Source organism: Littorina saxatilis, linkage group LG1 (genome assembly GCF_037325665.1).
Source record: "Littorina saxatilis isolate snail1 linkage group LG1, US_GU_Lsax_2.0, whole genome shotgun sequence".
Lineage (NCBI taxonomy): Eukaryota > Metazoa > Mollusca > Gastropoda > Littorinimorpha > Littorinidae > Littorina > Littorina saxatilis.
Window position 1 is genome coordinate 1,942,197 of NC_090245.1, and position 21,115 is coordinate 1,963,311.

The following is a 21,115-nucleotide window of genomic DNA, read 5'->3' on the forward strand; positions in this document are numbered from 1 at the left end:
AAAAGGCCTGTGACGTACATTGCCGACAACATTATTTGTGTCCCTACCGATTCTGGAGAAAAAAGGCCTGTGACGTACATTGCCGACAACATTATTTGTGTCCCTACCGATTCTGGAGAAAAAAGGCCTGTGACGTACATTGCCGACAACATTATTGTTTTCCTTTGCGCTCTCCCTTGCACATGAGAAAAGCAAGTGATAAAGATATTCATTTTCAAAAGAGTTTAAGTCATAACGGCCAGAGAGAGAGAGAGAGAGAGAGAGAGAGAGAGAGAGAGAGAGAGAGGGAGAGGGAGAGGGAGAGAGAGAGGGGGAGGGAGGAGGAGGAAGAGAACTGCTATCAATATTTATATATTCAATAAAAAGTTTCAACCTCGGTTTATTTTTTCCCAGCGCATCTAAACTGCTCAGCGCGACCACTCTCGCAGCAGATTTATTTGCAAGGACAAACAAAAATAAAAACTACCCTCGAGACGTTGCTTCCAGCTCAGTGATTTACATGCACAAGGCGCGCGATAATTGCAAGCACGGCCACAAAATGGAAAAAAAAATCCTTTCAAGCAGTTTAACATGGATGGGACGAGAGACAGAGACATAGAGATAGACATATAGAGACAGAGACACACAGACACAAAGAGAGAGAGAGAGAGAGAGAGAGAGACAGATAAAGACAGACACAAAGAGAGAGAGAGAGAGAGAGAGAGAGAGAGAGAGAGAGAGAGAGAGACAGATAAAGACAGAGACACACAGACACAAAGAGAGAGAGAGAGAGAGAGAGAGAGAGACAGATAAAGACAGAGACACACATACACAAAGAGAGAGAGAGAGAGAGAGAGAGACAGAGACAGACACAGACACAAAGAGACACAAAGAGAGAGAGAGAGAGAGAGACAGACAGAGACAGACACAGACACAAAGAGAGAGAGAGAGAGAGAGAGAGAGAGAGAGAGAGATAGACATATAGAGACAGAGACACACAGACACAAAGAGAGAGAGAGAGAGAGAGAGAGAGAGAGGCTAGGGAGAGAGAGAGAGAGAGAGAGAGAGAGAGAGAGAGAGAGAGAGAAAGAGAGAGAGAGACAGATAAAGACAGAGACACACAGACACAAAGAGAGAGAAAGAGAGAGAGAGAGAGAGAGAGAGAGAGAGAGGGAGAGGGAGAGGGAGAGAGAGAGGGGGAGAGGGAGAGGGAGGAGGAGGAAGAGAACTGCTATCAATATTTATATATTCAATAAAAAGTTTCAACCTTGGTTTATTTTTCCCCAGCGCATCTAAACTGCTCAGCGCGACCACTCTCGCAGCAGATTTATTTGCAAGGACAAACAAAAATAAAAACTACCCTCGAGACGTTGCTTCCAGCTCAGTGATTTACATGCACAAGGCGCGCGATAATTGCAAGCACGGCCACAAAATGAAAAAAAAATCCTTTCAAGCAGTTTAACAGAGAGAGACAGAGACAGAGACAGAGACAGAGACAGAGAGATAAAGACAGAGACACAAAGAGAGAGAGAGAGAGAGAGACAGTTAGACAGACAGAGACAGACACACAGACATGAAAAGAGAGATAGAGAGAGAGATAGAGATAGACAGACAGAAAGAGGCAGAGACACAAAGACAGAGACAGAGACAGAGAGACAGAGTGAGACAATAGAGAGTGAGACGACAGAGAGAGAGAGACACAGTTAGAGAGAGAGAGAGAGAGAGAGAGAGAGAGAGAGAGAGAGTTTTGTTTGTTTTTTTGTTTGCTTAACGCCCAGCCGACCACAAAGGGCCATATCAGGGCGGTGCTGCTTTGACATATAACGTGCGCCACACACAAGACAGAAGTCGCAGCACAGGCTTCATGTCTCACCCAGTCACATTATTCTGACACCGGACCAACCAGTCCTAGCACTAACCCCATAATGCCAGACGCCAGGCGGAGCAGCCACTAGATTGCCAATTTTAAAGTCTTAGGTATGACCCGGCCGGGGTTCGAACCCACGACCTCCCGATCACGGGGCGGACGCCTTACCACTAGGCCACCGTGCCGGTTAAGAGAACAAGAACAAGAACAAATCTTTAATTGTCTAAGGCCACAGCCCCTTACAATAGTGGTTAAAATAACAGCAATAGTATATCTGCACAGTTATAAATTATAGTCACGCATAAAATTCAACAAATACATTCTGATGACATGTCACTGAACCTGTCTTCTTGTTGTTGCAGCGTCTTAGAGTTCGAGATTTTCAAATACTTTGCTCGAAGGTCTTGATAAAAAGGACATAAAAATACAAAATGGTGTCCATCTTCTTTATCAGCTGTACAGAGAGGACAGTTTCTTGTCGTTTGGTTTGTGCGTACCGAAACTTGTGAGCGTTGATTTCGGATACTCCTGCGCGGAAACGAGTAAGAGCAACTCTGAATGTAGAAAGTCAATTGCGTGTTTAGGTTTATTCAAGCATCGTTTAAACAGAAAATCACTTGAAGTTATATATAAATCCTTTATGTTACCATTGTTTGATTACGCGGACGTTATTTGAGATAACTGTACACAGTGTTTGGTAGACGAGTTGGAGACATTGCATCTCGATGCAATCCGAATCATTGTAGGTGCAGTACGTGGCACAAGCCACCAAAAACTGTATAACGAATCGGGTTTTGTGCCCCTGAAAGAAAGGCGACGTCGTCATAAACTTTTGCTGTATTATAAAATTGTAAATCGTTTAACCCCAGAATATTTATATTCCAAACTGCCGGTCCTGGTTTCCGATGTAAATCCTTACCACAGACGACGCCCTCTTGAACGTAAGGTTCCATTGTGCAGAAGTGAGTTATATAAATCTTCATTTTTTCCTTCAACAACAGTATTGTGGAATAATCTTCCAGAAAATATACAACAAACGCAGTCAGTTGGTGAATTTAAAAGGTATTTGACCGATGGAGATGTTGTTGTTCCACAGTATTATTATTTAGGCAACCGCCAGGCACAGGTATTTCACAGCAGGTTCAGATTAAACATGAGCGATTTGCAACAAGACTCAGTTAACCGACACCTCCCTGATAATTTAGAATGTACGTGTGGAGCATGCCCGGAAGATTCTGAACATTTCTTGTTACACTGTCCAAAATTTAAAGAACATAGAACCATTTTATTCAATAGTCTGCCAACACACGTTCTAGACTGCAAAACACTCTTGTTTGGAAATACTGATTTAACTATATCTTTGAACACGAAAATATTCTCTGTTGTACAAGACTATGTTATGTTAACTAATCGCTTCGGCTGATATTATATGAACTGTGCAATTGATGCAGCCAGGCATTCTCTCTCTCCCCCTCTCTCTATCTCTGTCTCTCTCTCTCTGTCTCTCTTTTCATCTTATTTGTATAAAATATAATGAAAGATTATCAAGATAAGTGTTGAAGCTATCACTTGTTCGCCATGTTTTGCTATCGGAATGTGTATTGATTATCATTTCAAGAACGTGTCCATAAGCAATCTGCTTGTTAACGTTCTAAATGTTGTTATTGTTTGAAACGTGTGTATGAGAAATTGAATAAAACACGCTTAAACCAAGAGCAACTCTGTACTTAATATCTTCGATTAATTCAATGTATTTCTCTTTTTCCAAGCATGTTTTGTAACAATTATAAATGTCGAAACGTTCACTGCATTCTAAAAAGGAGAACCATTCTTGACAAAAACAATCTTGTAAACGTCTTTTAAACTCTTGTAAGAAACACTTCTCATTCCCAACCATTCCGTACATCCACACAGCAGCAAAACCATTACAACATAAAAGACTCTGCACATGTGAGACCCAATTTGTGTGGCCCTTCGATGCCAAATTACATAAAGCTTTATATGCAATCTTGGAATATCTTGAATCAGGTTGCTTCAGCAGTGTAAACCAGTATTTCACACATCTGACTGCAGAGTTAATATACAGCGGATGTCTTCCCAATTCACCATACACAATGTTGTTTGGAGTTCGAATTGTCACTTTCAGAAACTTTTTACACGCAAACAGGTGGACCCTTTCCACAGAGTCATACTTTCCATATCCCCATAGCTCTGAACCATACAAGAGCATAGGGGCGATCCGTGCGTCAAACAGTTTGAAAAACACCTTTGCCGAATGGCAGCCAAGTCTGTTCAGTAATCTAACGATTTCGATCACTCCCTTTTTCGCCATGGTTGTCTTTGTTTCTACTGCAATGTTCCAGCTCAGTTGGGTGGAAAGGGTTACACCGAGATATTTAAACGAGTTCACAATCTCAAGACGATCCATTCCGTGCCGGTTAAGAGAGAGAGAGAGAGACAGACAGACAGACAGAGAACAAGAACAACTATTTAATTGTGTAAGGCCACAGCCCCTTACAATAGTGAATAGTGGTTAAAATAACGGCAATGGTAACAGTTATAAATTAAAATCACGCATAAAATTCAACAATACATTAAAAAACTCGAGAGGCTGAGAGAGAGAAAGAGAGAGAGACACACAGAGAAACAGAGAGACATATACAAGGATAGAGAAAGTCAGAAACAGAGAGACAGATACAAGGATAGAGAGAGTCAGAGACAGAGAGACAGAGACAGAGAGACAGATACAAGGATAGAGAGAGTCAGAGACAGAGAGACAGATACAGAGACAGAGAGACAGATACAGAGACAGAGAGACAGATACAAGGATAGAGAGTCAGAGTCTGAGAGAGAGACAGAGACAGAGAGACAGATACTGAGACAGAGAGACAGATACAAGGATAGAGAGAGTCAGAGACAGAGACAGAAGAGACAGAGAGACAGATACAAGGATAGAGAAAGTCAGAAACAGAGAGACAGAGAGAGAGACAGAGAGACATATACAAGGATAGAGAGAGTCAGAGAGAGAGACTGAGACAGCGACACAGATACAAGGAGAGAGAGAGTCAGAGACAGAGAGACAGAGAGAGAGAAACAGAGAGACAGATACAGGGATAGAGAGTCCGAGACAGAGACAGAGACAGAGAGACAGAGACAGAGAGACAGATACAAGGATAGAGAGAGTCAGAGACAGAGACAGAGAGACAGATACAAGGATAGAGAGAGTCAGAGACAGAGAGACAGAGACAGAGAGACAGATACAAGGATAGAGAGAGTCAGAGACAGAGAGACAGAGACAGAGACAGAGACAGAGAGACAGATACAAGGATAGAGAGTGTCACTGTCAGAGACAGAGAGACAGATACAAGGATAGAGAGAGTCAGAGACAGAGAGACAGATACAGAGACAGAGAGACAGATACAAGGATAGAGAGAGTCAGAGACAGAGACAGAGAGACAGAGACAGAGAGACAGATACAAGGATAGAGAAAGTCAGAAACAGAGAGACAGATACAAGGATAGAGAGAGTCAGAGACAGAGACAGACACAGATACAAGGATAGAGAGAGTCAGAGACAGAGACAGAGAGACAGACACAGATACAAGGATAGAGAGAGTCAGAGACAGAGACAGAGAGACAGAGACAGAGAGACAGATACAGAGACAGAGAGACAGATTCAAGGATAGAGAGAGTCAGAGACAGAGAGACAGATACAAGGATAGAGAGAGTCAGAGACAGAGAGACAGATACAAGGATAGAGAGAGTCAGAGACAGAGAGACAGAGACAGAGACAGAGAGAAAAGAGTGGGCTGGGGACCCAAGAGAGGAAAGTGGGGTTGGTGGGCATCTCAGCTATTTTTCCCTATGGATTTTCCATTACTGCATCTCCCCCATCTTGCAGATGACGCTTAACAGTTCCCCTGCGCGTCGCTTGTCTGTGTGCATGGCTCGTGTTTGTCGTCCATCAAGCACTTTCACTTGACTTAACTGCAGCTCTTTACCAGCTCATGTTTGAAATATTAAAGCTTTTGTGTCCTCTTGGCGAACCGCTCTATTTGTTGTCTGAGGATGTCGTTGAAGCTGTTTATTTCACCCTGGTTCCTCGTTAGAAACTCAGAGAAGTCATCTCCTCGTTAGAAACTCAGAGAAGGCATCTCCTCGTTAGAAACTCAGAGAAGGCATCTCCTCGTTAGAAACTCAGAGAAGGCATCTCCTCGTTAGAAACTCAGAGAAGGCATCTCCTCGTTCAGAAATACAAGGTCCAGTGCTCAAATGTGGAGGCCGCCTTCGTTGTATTTTTTATACTTTTCATTTTGTTTACATATCTTTTTTTATAAATCCCTTTCTGTTTTCTGGGGCTTCATTAAAAGAATTTTGTTTTAATCAAATAGTGTGATATTCATTGTACTGTGATCAAGACGTACATGCACTGGCTCACTAAAGTATGATGCGAAAGGCCCGATCTTGGAAGGTTCCCAAGAGATGTTATGCGATCCTTTTTCTCCCCGAAGCTATTCCGCCGAACACCCCGAACCTAGTTTGCAAACTCCAAGTTCGTCCAATTAAGAACAAACTCAGGTTCGCCGAAACTGTCCGAATTAGGTTCGCGGATCAATGGTTCGTCCAGTTAGGAACGGCCTTCAGAATGACAATAGCTGAAGTCAACGTTAACGATGTATTCTGATACACCGCGCACATCCACACTCTCCAATAATCATTGCTCAGCTTGTACACCAGCTAGGAAGTAAGTTCCTACATGTCTCAATTCAGCTGTATTTCCCCCACTGACCGTTTTAACGCTCAGTCGACCAAACGGGTCACCTCAGAGTACGCTCAAATTTACACTGAAGACAAAAATCAGCACATTATGACAGATTCATTTTTTGACACAACTTCCTGGAAACTTTGAAAGTGACGGCCACTGGTTTTGAAAGGGTGACTGAATACAATATCGCTCTGCGTCACAACACTTGCTGCACCACAGTCTTTACTCGTCCCTCCATATCATAACGCCCATTCACAGTCCTACCCCGACATAATCATCTTCAATAACTCTTTACTGAAAGAACGACTGGGAAAAAATAAATCGTGACATGCACACACACTTGGCCATAACCATTGTTTCCACCGCAGTGTTCGCTCTCTCCGAACTGAACTTTATTGAACAAAGTGGATTGTACGTGAAAGTCCTCGCGGTTCCCCGTAGCACATATTTGGAAATTGCGTTTCACTAGACTCTTCACCCCAAATCAACGACCACCACCCCAAAAACCACCACCCCAACCACCACCACCCCGACTATAGCAACTTCTGAGAGCGACCACAGGCTACAATATTACGACCTACTCACCGTTAGTTGCAAGCACCCTCCACCCACCATACATTTCCCATCACTTATCCCCCTTCCCTCTGAATAGCAACTCCCCAGAGCGACCACAGGCTACAATATAACGACCAAACTACCGTTTGTTGCAAGCACTCTTTACCATATCTAGCATCCCCCCACCATCCCTTACCCCGAATGGCAACTCTTCAGAGCGACCACAGGCTACCATATTACGACCGACCTCCCCCAAGTACCAAGCACTCTTCAAAACCACCACCCCCCCCCCCCCCCCCCCCTTTCATGGACTTTGGGTTGAAGGGTGATGGAAGTGGCGGCCAGTACCGGGCACTCTGCCCACCATGGATTTCCCATCACTTGTCTGGACCTAGACGACGCTTTAATCTCGTTGCTGCACCTCTCCGCGCCACAAAATTATCTCCCTTTTTAAGCCGCCAAGGAGAGAACTTGTTACCGTCCCTTGCTGATCGTTTCAGGGGCAGGGATGAAAAAAGTGTCTCAGGCCCCTTGCCCCTTCATGGCCTTTGGGTTCAAGTGTGATGGAGGGTGATGGAGGGTGATCGAGGGGGGTGGAGGTGTTCGTTAAGAGGCTGACCCAGACAGAGACCTCAGTCATTACGGGCTGTCCAGGACGTGAAGGGGGGTGGACGTGAAGGGGGGTGGACGTGAAGGGGGGTGGACGTGAAGGGGGGTGGACGTGAAGGGGGGTGGACGTGAAGGGGGGTGGACGTGAAGGGGGGTGGACGTGAAGGGGGGTGGACGTGAAGGGGGGTGGACGTGAAGGGGGGTGGACGTGAAGGGGGGTGGACGTGAAGGGGGGTGGACGTGAAGGGGTGTGCGCTGGAGGTAGCACGGGAGAAGACACAGAATGCAATTGCTGTGGAGGCCGGAGACTTTCGGGTGGTGTGGAGGTGGTTGATGGAATGGGGTAGATTAATTGATTGATTGATTGATTGATTGATTGATTGAACTATCTTTAATACATATGGATATATGTGTTTTGGACCAAGCCTAGTCTTACACTCGGTCCCAACAAACACATCGCAGGGTGGTCTTGATACTTGGGGTGGATGGAGTGATCGACTGACTGGTCTTTATTGCATAAGGACAGAGATTTTAGACACAAGCCTAGTCTAACACTCGGTCCCAACAAACACCTCGCAGGGTGGTCTTGATACTTGGGGTGGATGGAGTGATCGACTGACTGTTCTTTATTGCATAAAGACAGAGATTTTAGACACAAGCCTTGTCTAACACTCGGTCCCAACAAACACCTCGCAGGGTGGTCTTGATACTTGGGGTGGATGGAGTGATCGACTGACTGTTCTTTATTGCATAAAGACAGAGATTTTAGACACAAGCTTTGTCTAACACTCGGTCCCAACAAACACCTCGCAGGGTGGTCTTGATACTTGGGGTGGATGGAGTGATCGACTGACTGTTCTTTATTGCATAAAGACAGAGATTTTAGACACAAGCCTTGTCTAACACTCGGTCCCAACAAACACATCGCAGGGTGGTCTTGATACTTGGGGTGGATGGAGTGATCGACTGACTGTTCTTTATTGCATAAAGACAGAGATTTTAGACACAAGCCTTGTCTAACACTCGGTCCCAACAAACACATCGCAGGGTGGTCTTGATACTTGGGGTGGATGGAGTGATCGACTGACTGGTCTTTATTGCATAAGGACAGAGATTTTAGACACAAGCCTAGTCTAACACTCGGTCCCAACAAACACCTCGCAGGGTGGTCTTGATACTTGGGGTGGATGGAGTGATCGACTGACTGTTCTTTATTGCATAAAGACAGAGATTTTAGGCACAAGCCTAGTCTTACACTCGGTCCCAACAAACACCTCGCAGGGTGGTCTTGATACTTGGGGTAGATGGAGTGATCGACTGACTGGTCTTTATTGCATAAGGACAGAGATCTTAGACACAAGCCTAGTCTAACACTCGGTCCCAACAAACACCTCGCAGGGTGGTCTTGATACTTGGGGTGGATGGATGGATTGCTCGACTGACTGGTCTTTTCTGCATAAGGACAGAGATTTTAGGCACAAGCCTTGTCTTACGTCCTGTCATCACAAACGAATGTATGTGTATAGGTTGGAGACTTGGGTTGACATATTGGTGGAATAAATGATTGATTGATGACTGTTTATGACATAAGGATGGAGGCCCGAGCCTCATCTTAAAACCTGTCCTTACTTGAAAACACATACAGTGTGATAACAATTTCAATACATAGAACAGTCGAATATGAACAGCATAATATAAAATACAGGCTGTACAGCTGAACAAAAACAAACACACACACACACACACACACACACACACACACACACACACACACACACACACACACACACACGGAATTGAAAAAGCAATCCGCAAGAACAATAAACAGTCTATCTCGTATCAACGAAAGTGTGTCACGCGCGACAGAACGGTGCACAACTTCGCAAAATACGAAGGACTTAAGGACTGGGTAGCCGAGTGGTAACGCACTTGCGCTCGGAAGCGAGAGGTTGCGAGTTCGATCCTGGGTCAGGGCGTTTGCAATTTTCTCCCCCCTTTCCTAACCTAGGTGGTGGGTTCAAGTGCTAGTCTTTCGGATGAGACGAAAAACCGAGGTCCCTTCGTGTACACTACATTGGGGTGTGCACGTTAAAGATCCCACGATTGACAATAGGGTCTTTCCTGGCAAAATTGTATAGGCATAGATAAAAATGTCCACCAAAATACCCGTGTGACTTGGAATAATAGGCCGTGAAAAGTAGGATATGCGCCGAAATGGCTGCGATCTGCTGGCCGATGTGAATGCGTGATGTATTGTGTAAAAAAAATTCCATCTCACACGGCATAAATAAATCCCTGCGCCTTAAATATGTGCGCGATATAAATTGCATAAAATAAAAATAAACAAGAAGAGCAAACGCTCGATCGAGTCACTTTCGCAGTTCTGAATATTATATGAGGCATCAGATGGACAGGAAGAAATTGCTATTCACAACACAATACAGATGTAAATAATTTGATGTAAAGAATAATCCTATAAAGTTTGAATCAAATCCGATGAATAGTTTCAGAGATATGATATTTCAATTTTTTTCCTTCAAGACATACCTGTGACCTTGAAAAAGGTCAAAGGTCACCAAAGCAGACGTCAAAGTGTAGAGGTCACTGGGAGTCACGTTCACATAAAATTTGAGCCCGGTCACTTTTATAGTTTCCGAGAAAAGCCCAACGTTAAGTTGTGTGTTGCCGAACAGAAAAGGCTAGTTATCTCCCTTGTTTTTCTGATAACGTTCGTAAAAGGCTACAGATGTAAATACTTTGATGTAAAGAATAATCCTACAAAGTTTCAATCACATCCGATGAACTTTGTCAAAGATATAAAATGTCTAATTTTTCCTTTGACGCTGACCTGTGACCTTGAAAAAGGTCAAAGGTCAACGAAACCATCGTTAAAGTGTAGAGGTCATTGGAGGTCACGACTAAACAAAATATGAGCCGGATCGCTTTGATAGTTTCCGAGAAAAGTCCAACGTTAAGGTGGTGTCTACGGACGGCCGGCCGGACGGCCGGCCAGACGGCCGGCCGGACAGACTAACACTGACCGATTACATAGAGTCACTTTTTCTCAAGTGACTCAAAAATAACAAGAAGAGCAAACGCTCGATCGAGTCACTTTCGCAGTTCTGAATATTATATGAGGCATCAGATGGACAGGAAGAAATTGCTATTCACAACACAATGAGTCACGTTCACATAAAATTTGAGCCCGGTCACTTTTATAGTTTCCGAGAAAAGCCCAACGTTAAGTTGTGTGTTGCCGAACAGAAAAGGCTAGTTATCTCCCTTGTTTTTCTGATAACGTTCGTAAAAGGCTACAGATGTAAATACTTTGATGTAAAGAATAATCCTACAAAGTTTCAATCACATCCGATGAACTTTGTCAAAGATATAAAATGTCTAATTTTTCCTTTGACGCTGACCTGTGACCTTGAAAAAGGTCAAAGGTCAACGAAACCATCGTTAAAGTGTAGAGGTCATTGGAGGTCACGACTAAACAAAATATGAGCCTGATCGCTTTGATAGTTTCCGAGAAAAGTCCAACGTTAAGGTGGTGTCTACGGACGGCCGGCCGGACGGCCGGCCGGACGGCCGGCCGGACAGACTAACACTGACCGATTACATAGAGTCACTTTTTCTCAAGTGACTCAAAAATAAATCCCTGCGCTTAGAACTGTACCCACGGAATACGCGCGATATAAGCCTCATATTGATTGATTGATTATGATTAAAATAATCAACGGGTAATTAATTATTTGTTGGTAATAACTGCTGTTCCGTGAGACTAAAACATGCAAAGCCAACGGGTAACATGAGGCAGTTCAGGCGGAGTATAATGCTGTTCGTACCAATCTATAATAAGCCCCTAGCTGTGGAACGGTCGCTATGACAGTTTATGAAAGCCATGCATTATTTATTGCGTTTTAGTCGTATTATACTGTCTCTGTCTATGTCTCTGAATTACAGACCTGTGCAAATACACTGACACACAAAGGATACTACACGTACAGACACAGCCCACAGGCGTGAGCGAGACAGAGACAGAGAGAGACAGAGACAGAGAGAGAGAGAGACAGAGATTGAGAGAGACAGAGAGAGAGAGACAGAGAGAGAGAGAGAGAGAGACGCACGCACAGCCACACACACACACACACAGAAAGAGAGATACACACACACACACACACACACACACACACACACACACACGTACACACACACACTGACCTGATCTGAGGTAAGAGGTGGCTCCTGGCTGTGCTGGCTACAGGAAGTGATCAGCTCCAGCACATGGTCCGGGTTCAAATCCCCCACGGCCTCCACCAGACTGATCTGCATCACATCACGATAAATATCCCAAACACGTCTTGAACAATATCACAAATACGTCATGATAAATATCACAAACACGTCATGAACAACATCACAACTACGTTATGATAAACATCACAAACATTTCATGATAAATATCACAAACACGTCATGAACAATATCACAAACACGTCATGATAAATATCACAAACACGTCATGAAGAATATCACAAATACGTCATGATAAATATCACAAACACGTCATGAAGAATATCATAAACACGTCATGAACAATATCACAAACACGTCATGAACAATATCCCAAACACGTCACGAACAATATCACAAACACGTCATGATAAATATCACAAACACGTCATGAAGAATATCACAAACACGTCCTTATAAATATCACAAACACGTCATGATAGATATCACAAACACGTCATGATAGATATCACACACACGTCATGATCAATATCACAAACACGTCATGATAAATATCACAAACACGTCATGATAAATATCACAAACACGTCATGATAGATATCACAAACACGTCATGATAGATATCACACACACGTCATGATCAATATCACAAACACGTCATGATAAATATCACAAACACGTCATGATCAATATTACGAACGGTTTCATTGGCAAATGTAGTTATTGAGAAATAAGACGTCTGCCAAGAAACCGCTGGAGAGAAAGCTCCGTTTTACTGGGAACCTCCAGTGTTGCCTATACCTACGGATCTGTTTTTAAGAATTTATTTCCAGAGATTCAAGCTTCGACAACGAAGGGTATCGTGTTTTATCGCAAGTTCTTTCTTTCTTTCTTTATTTGGTGTTTAACGTCGTTTTCAACCATTCAAGGTTATATCGCGACGGGGAAAGGGGGGAGATGGGATAGGGGAAAGGGGGGAGATGGGATAGAGCCACTTGTTAATTGTTTCTTGTTCACAAAAGCACTAATCAAAAAATTGCTCCAGAGGCTTGCAACGTAGTACAATATATGACCTTACTGGGAGAATGCAAGTTTCCAGTACAAAGGACTTAACATTTCTTACATACTGCTTGACTAAAATCTTTACAAACATTGACTATATTCTATACAAGAAACACTTAACAAGGGTAAAAGGAGAAACAGAACCGTTAGTCGCCTCTTACGACATGCTGGGTAGCATCGGGTAAATTTTTTCTCGTCCCAACCAATATGGGACTCCCCCTAACCCGCAGGGGGTTTATCGCAAGTTAAAGTTCCCTTTAGAAAAAAAAAGTCTCTGTCTCGCTCTATCGCCGTATTTCAATCTCTCCGTCCGTCCGTCCCTCCTCCTTCCCCCCTCTCTCTTCTGCCTCTCTCTCCCCCTCTCGCTCTCTCTCTCTTCTGCCTCTCTCTCCCCCTCTCGCTCTCTCTCTCTCTTCTGCCTCTCTCTCCCCCTCTCGCTCTCTCTCTCTGACCTTACGATTTCAGAATTCGGGATTTTTTTTCTAAAACCAGCAGCTGAAAGCCGTAAAGTTCTCGCCAGTGAAGAAACAATGGGTGAAGTAGGGGTGGGTCCGGAATCGTATGGGTTCCCAGCTGAGGTGCACGAAGTCGAACCAAAAAAACCACTGCGGGTTTGCTTCCGTTTGGCTGGTAACTTTCTCGTGCGCCTCAGCCTAGGTCTGCAAAATACATTGCACGTGCAGCAAATCGATCACTGCACTCACTCAAACACAGACAAATAAATGCAGAAGCCACAAAATGACCGATAACTGTCCAACCTGTGGGTGTAGAATGAAACGTGACTCTAAATCCTCTCTTTGACACAACCAAAGAGTAATTGTCTCGCTTCAAATAGAATACCATCGCCGGATGCGGTCTGCAAATTAGGAGTGGGAGAGGGTAATCCCCTCGAAGCGGCAGGAAATTGGCAAAAATCGTCCAAGATCTCAAATGAGCACTATTCCTGGAGTTCTGTCTGACTGCCACAGAGATATGAGTACATGTAAAAATGACGAGAAACAGACATTTTGTTTTTTAGCCTCGTGAAAACGTGTACAAGACACAGACAGTTGCACAGCACAAAGAGTTACAACATATACAACAATTAGTTGTTTTTGGACTGGAGAGCAATTCTTCTGCAGATGATCTCGCCCTGTTAGTACAACAAGAGGGAACAAAGGACAAGAGAGAGGAGGAGTAAGGAGCGGTACAGGAGGAGAGGGGGGGGGGGGTGGTTGATCAGGACGCGTGGGGGCATTGAAACGTCAACGTCAATTATGATAAAAAGAGGGAGGTCGAGGACGATGTAAACCTAGAGGTGGAGGACGTTTAAAAGCAATAAAACGACGACGACGACGACAAAGAATGAAGAGTAGGGTGCGAGGGGGGGGGGGGGGTGAGTGTTGGCGGTGGCGGTCAGCGAAACAACGACGTCACTGACGACGTTAAGGAAGAAGGAGGAGGAGGAGGAGGAGGAGGAAGAGGAGGAGGAGGTAAACCAAACCTAGAGTTTTTCCACAATCGATCTCACCAGTACAACAGGGCCAGGGGCCAAATCTCAACAAATCACAAACAGAACATCAAAAGGAAAGCTAACCAAAAAATAGCCAACCAACAAAAATCGTTGTTGCGCGAGAGAGTGCCGCTCCAAGCAATCAATCGGGCGTTTATCTTCCCATTTTCCCGAGTCAACTTTCTATTTTGGAGAAGCGCCATAGGCCACGCGCAGCTAGATCAAAAACACGAGGCCCCCCCCCCCCCCCCCCCCCTCTTAAATCTCCCCCTCCTCGTCCTCATTTTCTGGGGATGGTCGATCTCTCTTTTTTTCCCCTTCTGTTTCTAAAGTTATACAAATGTAGTTGAATGAAGTATGAGTAAAGAGAACTTCTCACACAAATATATAGAAGACGATAATATAAATATAAGAAAATAATAAATTTAAAAAACTCTCCTATTTTCCACCAATCACAACCCGCCCCCCTGGTCTCGCTACCATCACGTTGGGGTTTTCGCAGGCAACACTCTTTCTGTACCGTGACAAAGTTGGAAATGACGGCGGCAACGCTTTTGGCGATTTGAAATAAGTGTTGGTGTTTTACCAAGTGCCCACGCCAACCGACTGCCCTGCATTCTTCCCGTATGTCTGTCTGTCTTTTCTCCTCCTTCTTTAAAGAGGCAGAAGGAAACGACTTAAGAAAAGAAGAAAAAAACCATACAACATGCACAAATTTAAAAACAAAGAGACTGCCAACGTTCCAAAATTAAGAATAAAAAAACAAGAAAGGTAATTTGTTGGAACGTTTGTCATTGTAACGTATTGTTTTGTCAATAACACATGTTCCAACAAATTACCTTTCTTGTTTTTTGATGCACAAAAAGCGTCATGAGAGAGAGAGAGAGAGAGAGAGAGAGAGAGAGAGAGAGAGAGAGAGAGAGAGAGAGAGAGAGAGAGAGAGAGAGAGAGTGCCACAGACAGCTATAGCTAACAGTTCCCAAAGCAAAGGAACTAGAGTACCCCACAGGGATCAGTCAGGCCTGCCAGTAAAATCAATGACGCTGAATGACAATTAGATTATCTGCCCTTCCTGACGCCTTTTGTAGCCACTTCTCTCACCACATGTCGCCCCGTCAAGCCTCATCTTCACGCCATTCGGAGCTCAGACAGCTGGCCTGACTCTAAACCGGAAGGTCCTCAGTTCTTTATACCAGTTTCCCACCGAGAAAAAAACAAAACAAAACAAAAACACCCTCGTAGACTGTGTAGAGACAGTAGTCAGGTAAGTATATACATATCTTTTTATGTTTACTCGGGGAAGTAGTCAGGTATATAATATAGAGGTTACAACACGAGTGGGTTTTTTATATGGCTTGTATTTCAGGTGCGCGTAAGCGTGCGTGCGTTTGTCCGTTTGTCTATTTCTGTGGATTCTCTATCCTCCGGAACGCCAATGTTATCAAAACTCAAACGGGAATAATCATCATGACCACCAAAACATATGTGAGTGACACTTGGAAGAACCGTTCTTCATAGAAAATATTGCGCATGCAGTAAATGTTTTTGACATGCTTCAGGCGTGACACTCTACGGTCCGAGCGATGTCATATCAAGATGGCACCGCGCAAGAGAATGTTGCAGCTGATATCGTAACCACATCGCGCTATTTTTACGCACGCACGTGCGGTACGTGGTTGTTGTTGCGTCAACAAGAGAATTATTAGTGTGAGCAACCGAGCGTGAAAGTGCCACTCATTGCGTGATGATCAATCTCTTGGCGTGATGATCTTCTTCTTCTTCTTTTTCTTGGCGTTCGCAAAAATTATGTGCTGGTTGATTGTGTCATCATTTGCGTAAGCGCGTGTACCCGTGGTTTGTTAGAATGCGCCGTGCGGCCCGGGTCCTCCGTCTTCAGCATTCGGGGTTTTCTTTCGGGGTTACCTCACCCTTAGCTCATGGCCCGTACGTCCTACCCTGAGAGCACAGGGGGGAGGATTTGCTGGAATCCCACCTGGAGCTAGGGTTTTAATGCGCCCTTAATCGCATTAGATGAGTCCCGTCAATGGACGATGGAGCATTTCAAAGGGGGTAGCAGTGCCGCCTGCTACCCCACTCCGCCCTGGTAGGAAACACCGCCAATTACGGAATTAGGTCCGCGGCCGCAAGCGGCTGATCTCCATATCTGAAGACCGTTCCCCTATCCGCCACCCGGGGACGCGCTGGGTTGGGGGTGGTCGCCCCACTGAAAATCCCACACTGGGTTAAGGAAGATCAGCCTGTCCCAGGGCGTGATGATCAAACTCTTGGCGTGATGATCAAACTCTTGGCGTGATGATCAAGTCATGATCAATACGGCCTAGTTAGCTCCCTCAACGCAGCCACCGAAATTTGCTACACTGACTAACGAGCTATTGAAGGGACTAAAACGGAGAGAGAGAGAGAGAGAGAGAGAGAGAGAGAGAGAGAGAGAGAGAGAGAGAGAGAGAGAGGGGTGGGGGGGAGAAAGAGAGGGACAGAGACAGAGAGAGACAGACAGAGAGACGAAGACAGAGAAAGAGACAGATACAGAGAGAGGCAGACAGACAGGAACAGAGAGCGACTAACAGAGACAAAGAGAGGGAGAGACAAACAGAGAGAGAGAGAGAGAGAGAGAGAGAGAGAGAGATAGAGAGAGAGAGAGAGAGAGAGAGAGAGAGAGAGAGAGAGAGAGAGAGAGAGAGAGAGAGAGAGAGAGAGAGAGAGAGAGAGGGAGGGACTCATTTTTGCCCGAGCGTTGATAAAATGGAGCCAGTGGAATAATATGAGAACGGTAGCAGGTGTTCTCGCAAGATAAAGTCACGTGCAGATTGCAAACACTAGTGTAGTTATACAAAAAGTCGTTGCACTGCCCTGCTAATGTGTACGTGCAGAGACAATCTCTTCGGCTAACTCAGAGACAATCTCTACGGCTAACTCAGAGACAATCTCTACGGCTAACTCAGAGCATTACATGACAAGATGCATTGCACACACAGAGACAATCTCTACGGCTAACTCAGAGCATCACATGACAAGATCCATTTGCACACAGAGGTGATTAGCACTTCTGGGTGAAATTCCAAACAAGGTTCAGTTCACTCTTAAAAGGTAAATTGAGAGACCAGTAATAGATATGCAGATACAACAGCTCCCATCAACTGCCAACCTTGGTCTCTGGGGAAGGTCATCGGATCCTGCAATGGTCCGTCTGTGGTGAAATCTCAAAACATCTCAGAAATGCGTCGTTAAAGATACTGCGTCATACTGTTAAAACCAGTCAGAAATGCGTCGTTAAAGATACTGCGTCATATTGTTAAAACCAGTCAGAAAACAGATCTTGAAAACACGTGATGTTAGCACAGAGGACGTCTTCACGCAAAGATCTTTCATTGCCAGTTTCATTGTACCTATCTTCTTTACACCAAACTCAGGACTCGGCATGTTGAAACAAAAGGTCTTTCATTGCCAGTTGCATTGTACCTATCTTCTTTACACCAAACTCAGGACTCGGCATGTTGAAACAAAAGGTCTTTCATTGCCAGTTGCATTGTACCTATCTTCTTCATACCAAACTCAGGACTCGGCATGTTGAAACAAAAGGTCTTTCATTGCCAGTTGCATTGTACCTATCTTCTTCATACCAAACTCAGGACTCGGCATGTTGAAACAAAAGGTCTTTCATTGCCAGTTTCATTGTACCTATCTTCTTTACACCAAACTCAGGACTCGGCATGTTGATACAAAAGGTCTTTCATTGCCAGTTTCATTGTACCTATCTTCTTTACACCAAACTCAGGACTCGGCATGTTGAAACAAAAGGTCTTTCATTGCCAGTTGCATTGTACCTATCTTCTTTACACCAAACTCAGGACTCGGCATGTTGAACCAAAAGGTCTTTCATTGCCAGTTTCATTGTACCTATCTTCTTTACACCAAACTCAGGACTCGGCATGTTGAAACAAAAGGTCTTTCATTGCCAGTTTCATTGTACCTATCTTCTTCATACCAAACTCAGGGCTCGGCATGTTGAAACAAAAGGTCTTTCATTGCCAGTTTCATTGTACCTATCTTCTTCATACCAAACTCAGGACTCGGCATGTTGAAACAAAAGGTCTTTCATTGCCAGTTGCATTGTACCTATCTTCTTCATACCAAACTCAGGACTCGGCATGTTGAAACAAAAGGTCTTTCATTGCCAGTTGCATTGTACCTATCTTCTTTACACCAAACTCAGGACTCGGCATGTTGAAACAAAAGGTCTTTCATTGCCAGTTGCATTGTACCTATCTTCTTCATACCAAACTCAGGACTCGGCATGTTGAAACAAAAGGTCTTTCATTGCCAGTTGCATTGTACCTATCTTCTTCACACCAAACTCAGGACTCGGCATGTTGATACAAAAGGTCTTTCATTGCCAGTTTCATTGTACCTATCTTCTTTACACCAAACTCAGGACTCGGCATGTTGATACAAAAGGTCTTTCATTGCCAGTTTCATTGTACCTATCTTCTTCATACCAAACTCAGGGCTCGGCATGTTGAAACAAAAGGTCTTTCATTGCCAGTTTCATTGTACCTATCTTCTTTACACCAAACTCAGGACTCGGCATGTTGATACAAAAGGTCTTTCATTGCCAGTTTCATTGTACCTATCTTCTTTACACCAAACTCAGGACTCGGCATGTTGAAACAAAAGGTCTTTCATTGCCAGTTTCATTGTACCTATCTTCTTCATACCAAACTCAGGACTCGGCATGTTGAAACAAAAGGTCTTTCATTGCCAGTTGCATTGTACCTATCTTCTTCATACCAAACTCAGGACTCGGCATGTTGATACAAAAGGTCTTTCATTGCCAGTTTCATTGTACCTATCTTCTTTACACCAAACTCAGGACTCGGCATGTTGATACAAAAGGTCTTTCATTGCCAGTTTCATTGTACCTATCTTCTTCATACCAAACTCAGGACTCGGCATGTTGAAACAAAAGGTCTTTCATTGCCAGTTGCATTGTACCTATCTTCTTCATACCAAACTCAGGACTCGGCATGTTGAAACAAAAGCCCTAAGAGACATGGGGAATTGAACAAAACACTTGCCCAAAGATGACACAATATACAGCAACGTTAAATGTGATTCTACTGCTAAGTAAATAAACAGTTATTGTCAGAGAGATACCACAGTTTCCAGCGCCGTTCATCATTTCTTGCTTCCCTAGCACAGTGGGAATACCACAGAGTTCAATTCAGGTTACTGAACCAAGGATTCGGACGAATTCATAGTCGCCTTTGACTGGAGAGAAGGACGGAATCGTTCATGAAGAAAACCCTGCTGATTTCCACTGCCAATACTTACGATGAAACTCCAATGCGTTTCTGAGACAGTCTTTTGTGAGTTCTCTCACACACGTATCAAAACAAATTGACAGTGTTCTCGTTACAAAACAAGTTGACAGTGTTCTCGTTACAAAACAAGTTGACAGTGTTCTCGTTACAAAACAAGTTGACAGTGTTCTCGTTACAAAACAAGTTGACAGTGTTCTCGTTACAAAACAAGTTGACAGTGTTCTCGTTACAAAACAAGTTGACAGTGTTCTCGTTACAAAACAAGTTGACAGTGTTCTCGTTACAAAACAAGTTGACAGTGTTCTCGTTACAAAACAAGGTGACAGTGTTCTCGTTACAAAACAAGGTGACAGTGTTCTCGTTACAAAACAAGTTTACAGTGTTCTCGTTACAAAACAAGTTTACAGTTGTCTCGTAACAAAACAAGTTAACAGTTTAAACCAGGACTGAACAGAACAGGCGTGAGGTGGAAAAAGAAAGAAACGTTGGCTCTGGAAAAATGGCGAGAGCAAATTGCAGTTAGCATGTGCTGGTCGCGGCAGTTTGGAGGACATGTCAGGTTTTTCCCTTTCCAAGTTTCAGTGACGTTCTTGTCAACGAGAAATGTATAAAGAGAGCAAAATAACAACTTCGCAGTGAATTTCACGCCGTGGCGATGACACTCTGAAGATTGCTGTTAGTCTTGCATTCGCTCTCGGCGTATTCCTCGCCGTCGTCTGTAATAATCTCTCGCAAAAAGCAAATAAAATGGGTTCCCATTCTTTGCTTTCATTCCTGTGCTAACTGCGTCCGCTTCAGTGATCAATGATTGCGCTCTGGCGCCGTCAGTACGCGTGTGGATAGAGAAAGATGAGGAAGCAAGGTGCACGGAGCTGCGGTACGCGGTTGCAGGAGGTAGAGACAGAGAGACAAAGACACTATGAGACAGACCGATCGAGAGACAGAAAGACAAAGAAACTATAAGACAGACCGATCGATAAATAATAATAATAATAATAATAATAATAAAGTGTATTTATATTGCGCCTATCCATTACAAAAAACAAAAATATTTGGCTCTAAGCGCATTACAACATGTGTAGGGACTTGGTGCAATCAAGTCTGACAAATACAAAAACACAATATACAGTCGCCCTCATTTTACAATCAAATTGATTGAAATTTTGATCACGCAATCTTCGACAAAGCCCC

The 21,115-nt window shown here is 44.0% G+C and overlaps 1 protein-coding gene across 2 annotated transcripts in view; it reads right to left on the reverse strand.

Annotated features, from left to right (window-relative positions):
- Positions 1-21,115, reverse strand: part of LOC138959125 (serine/threonine-protein phosphatase 6 regulatory ankyrin repeat subunit A-like) — a 177,430-nt gene that overhangs the window by 111,463 nt on the left and 44,852 nt on the right. For both annotated transcript variants that reach the window (XM_070330494.1, XM_070330486.1), the window contains exon 2: positions 11,996-12,100. In XM_070330494.1, coding sequence (XP_070186595.1) covers positions 11,996-12,100 — 105 coding nt within the window. The remainder of the gene's footprint in view (positions 1-11,995; positions 12,101-21,115) is intronic.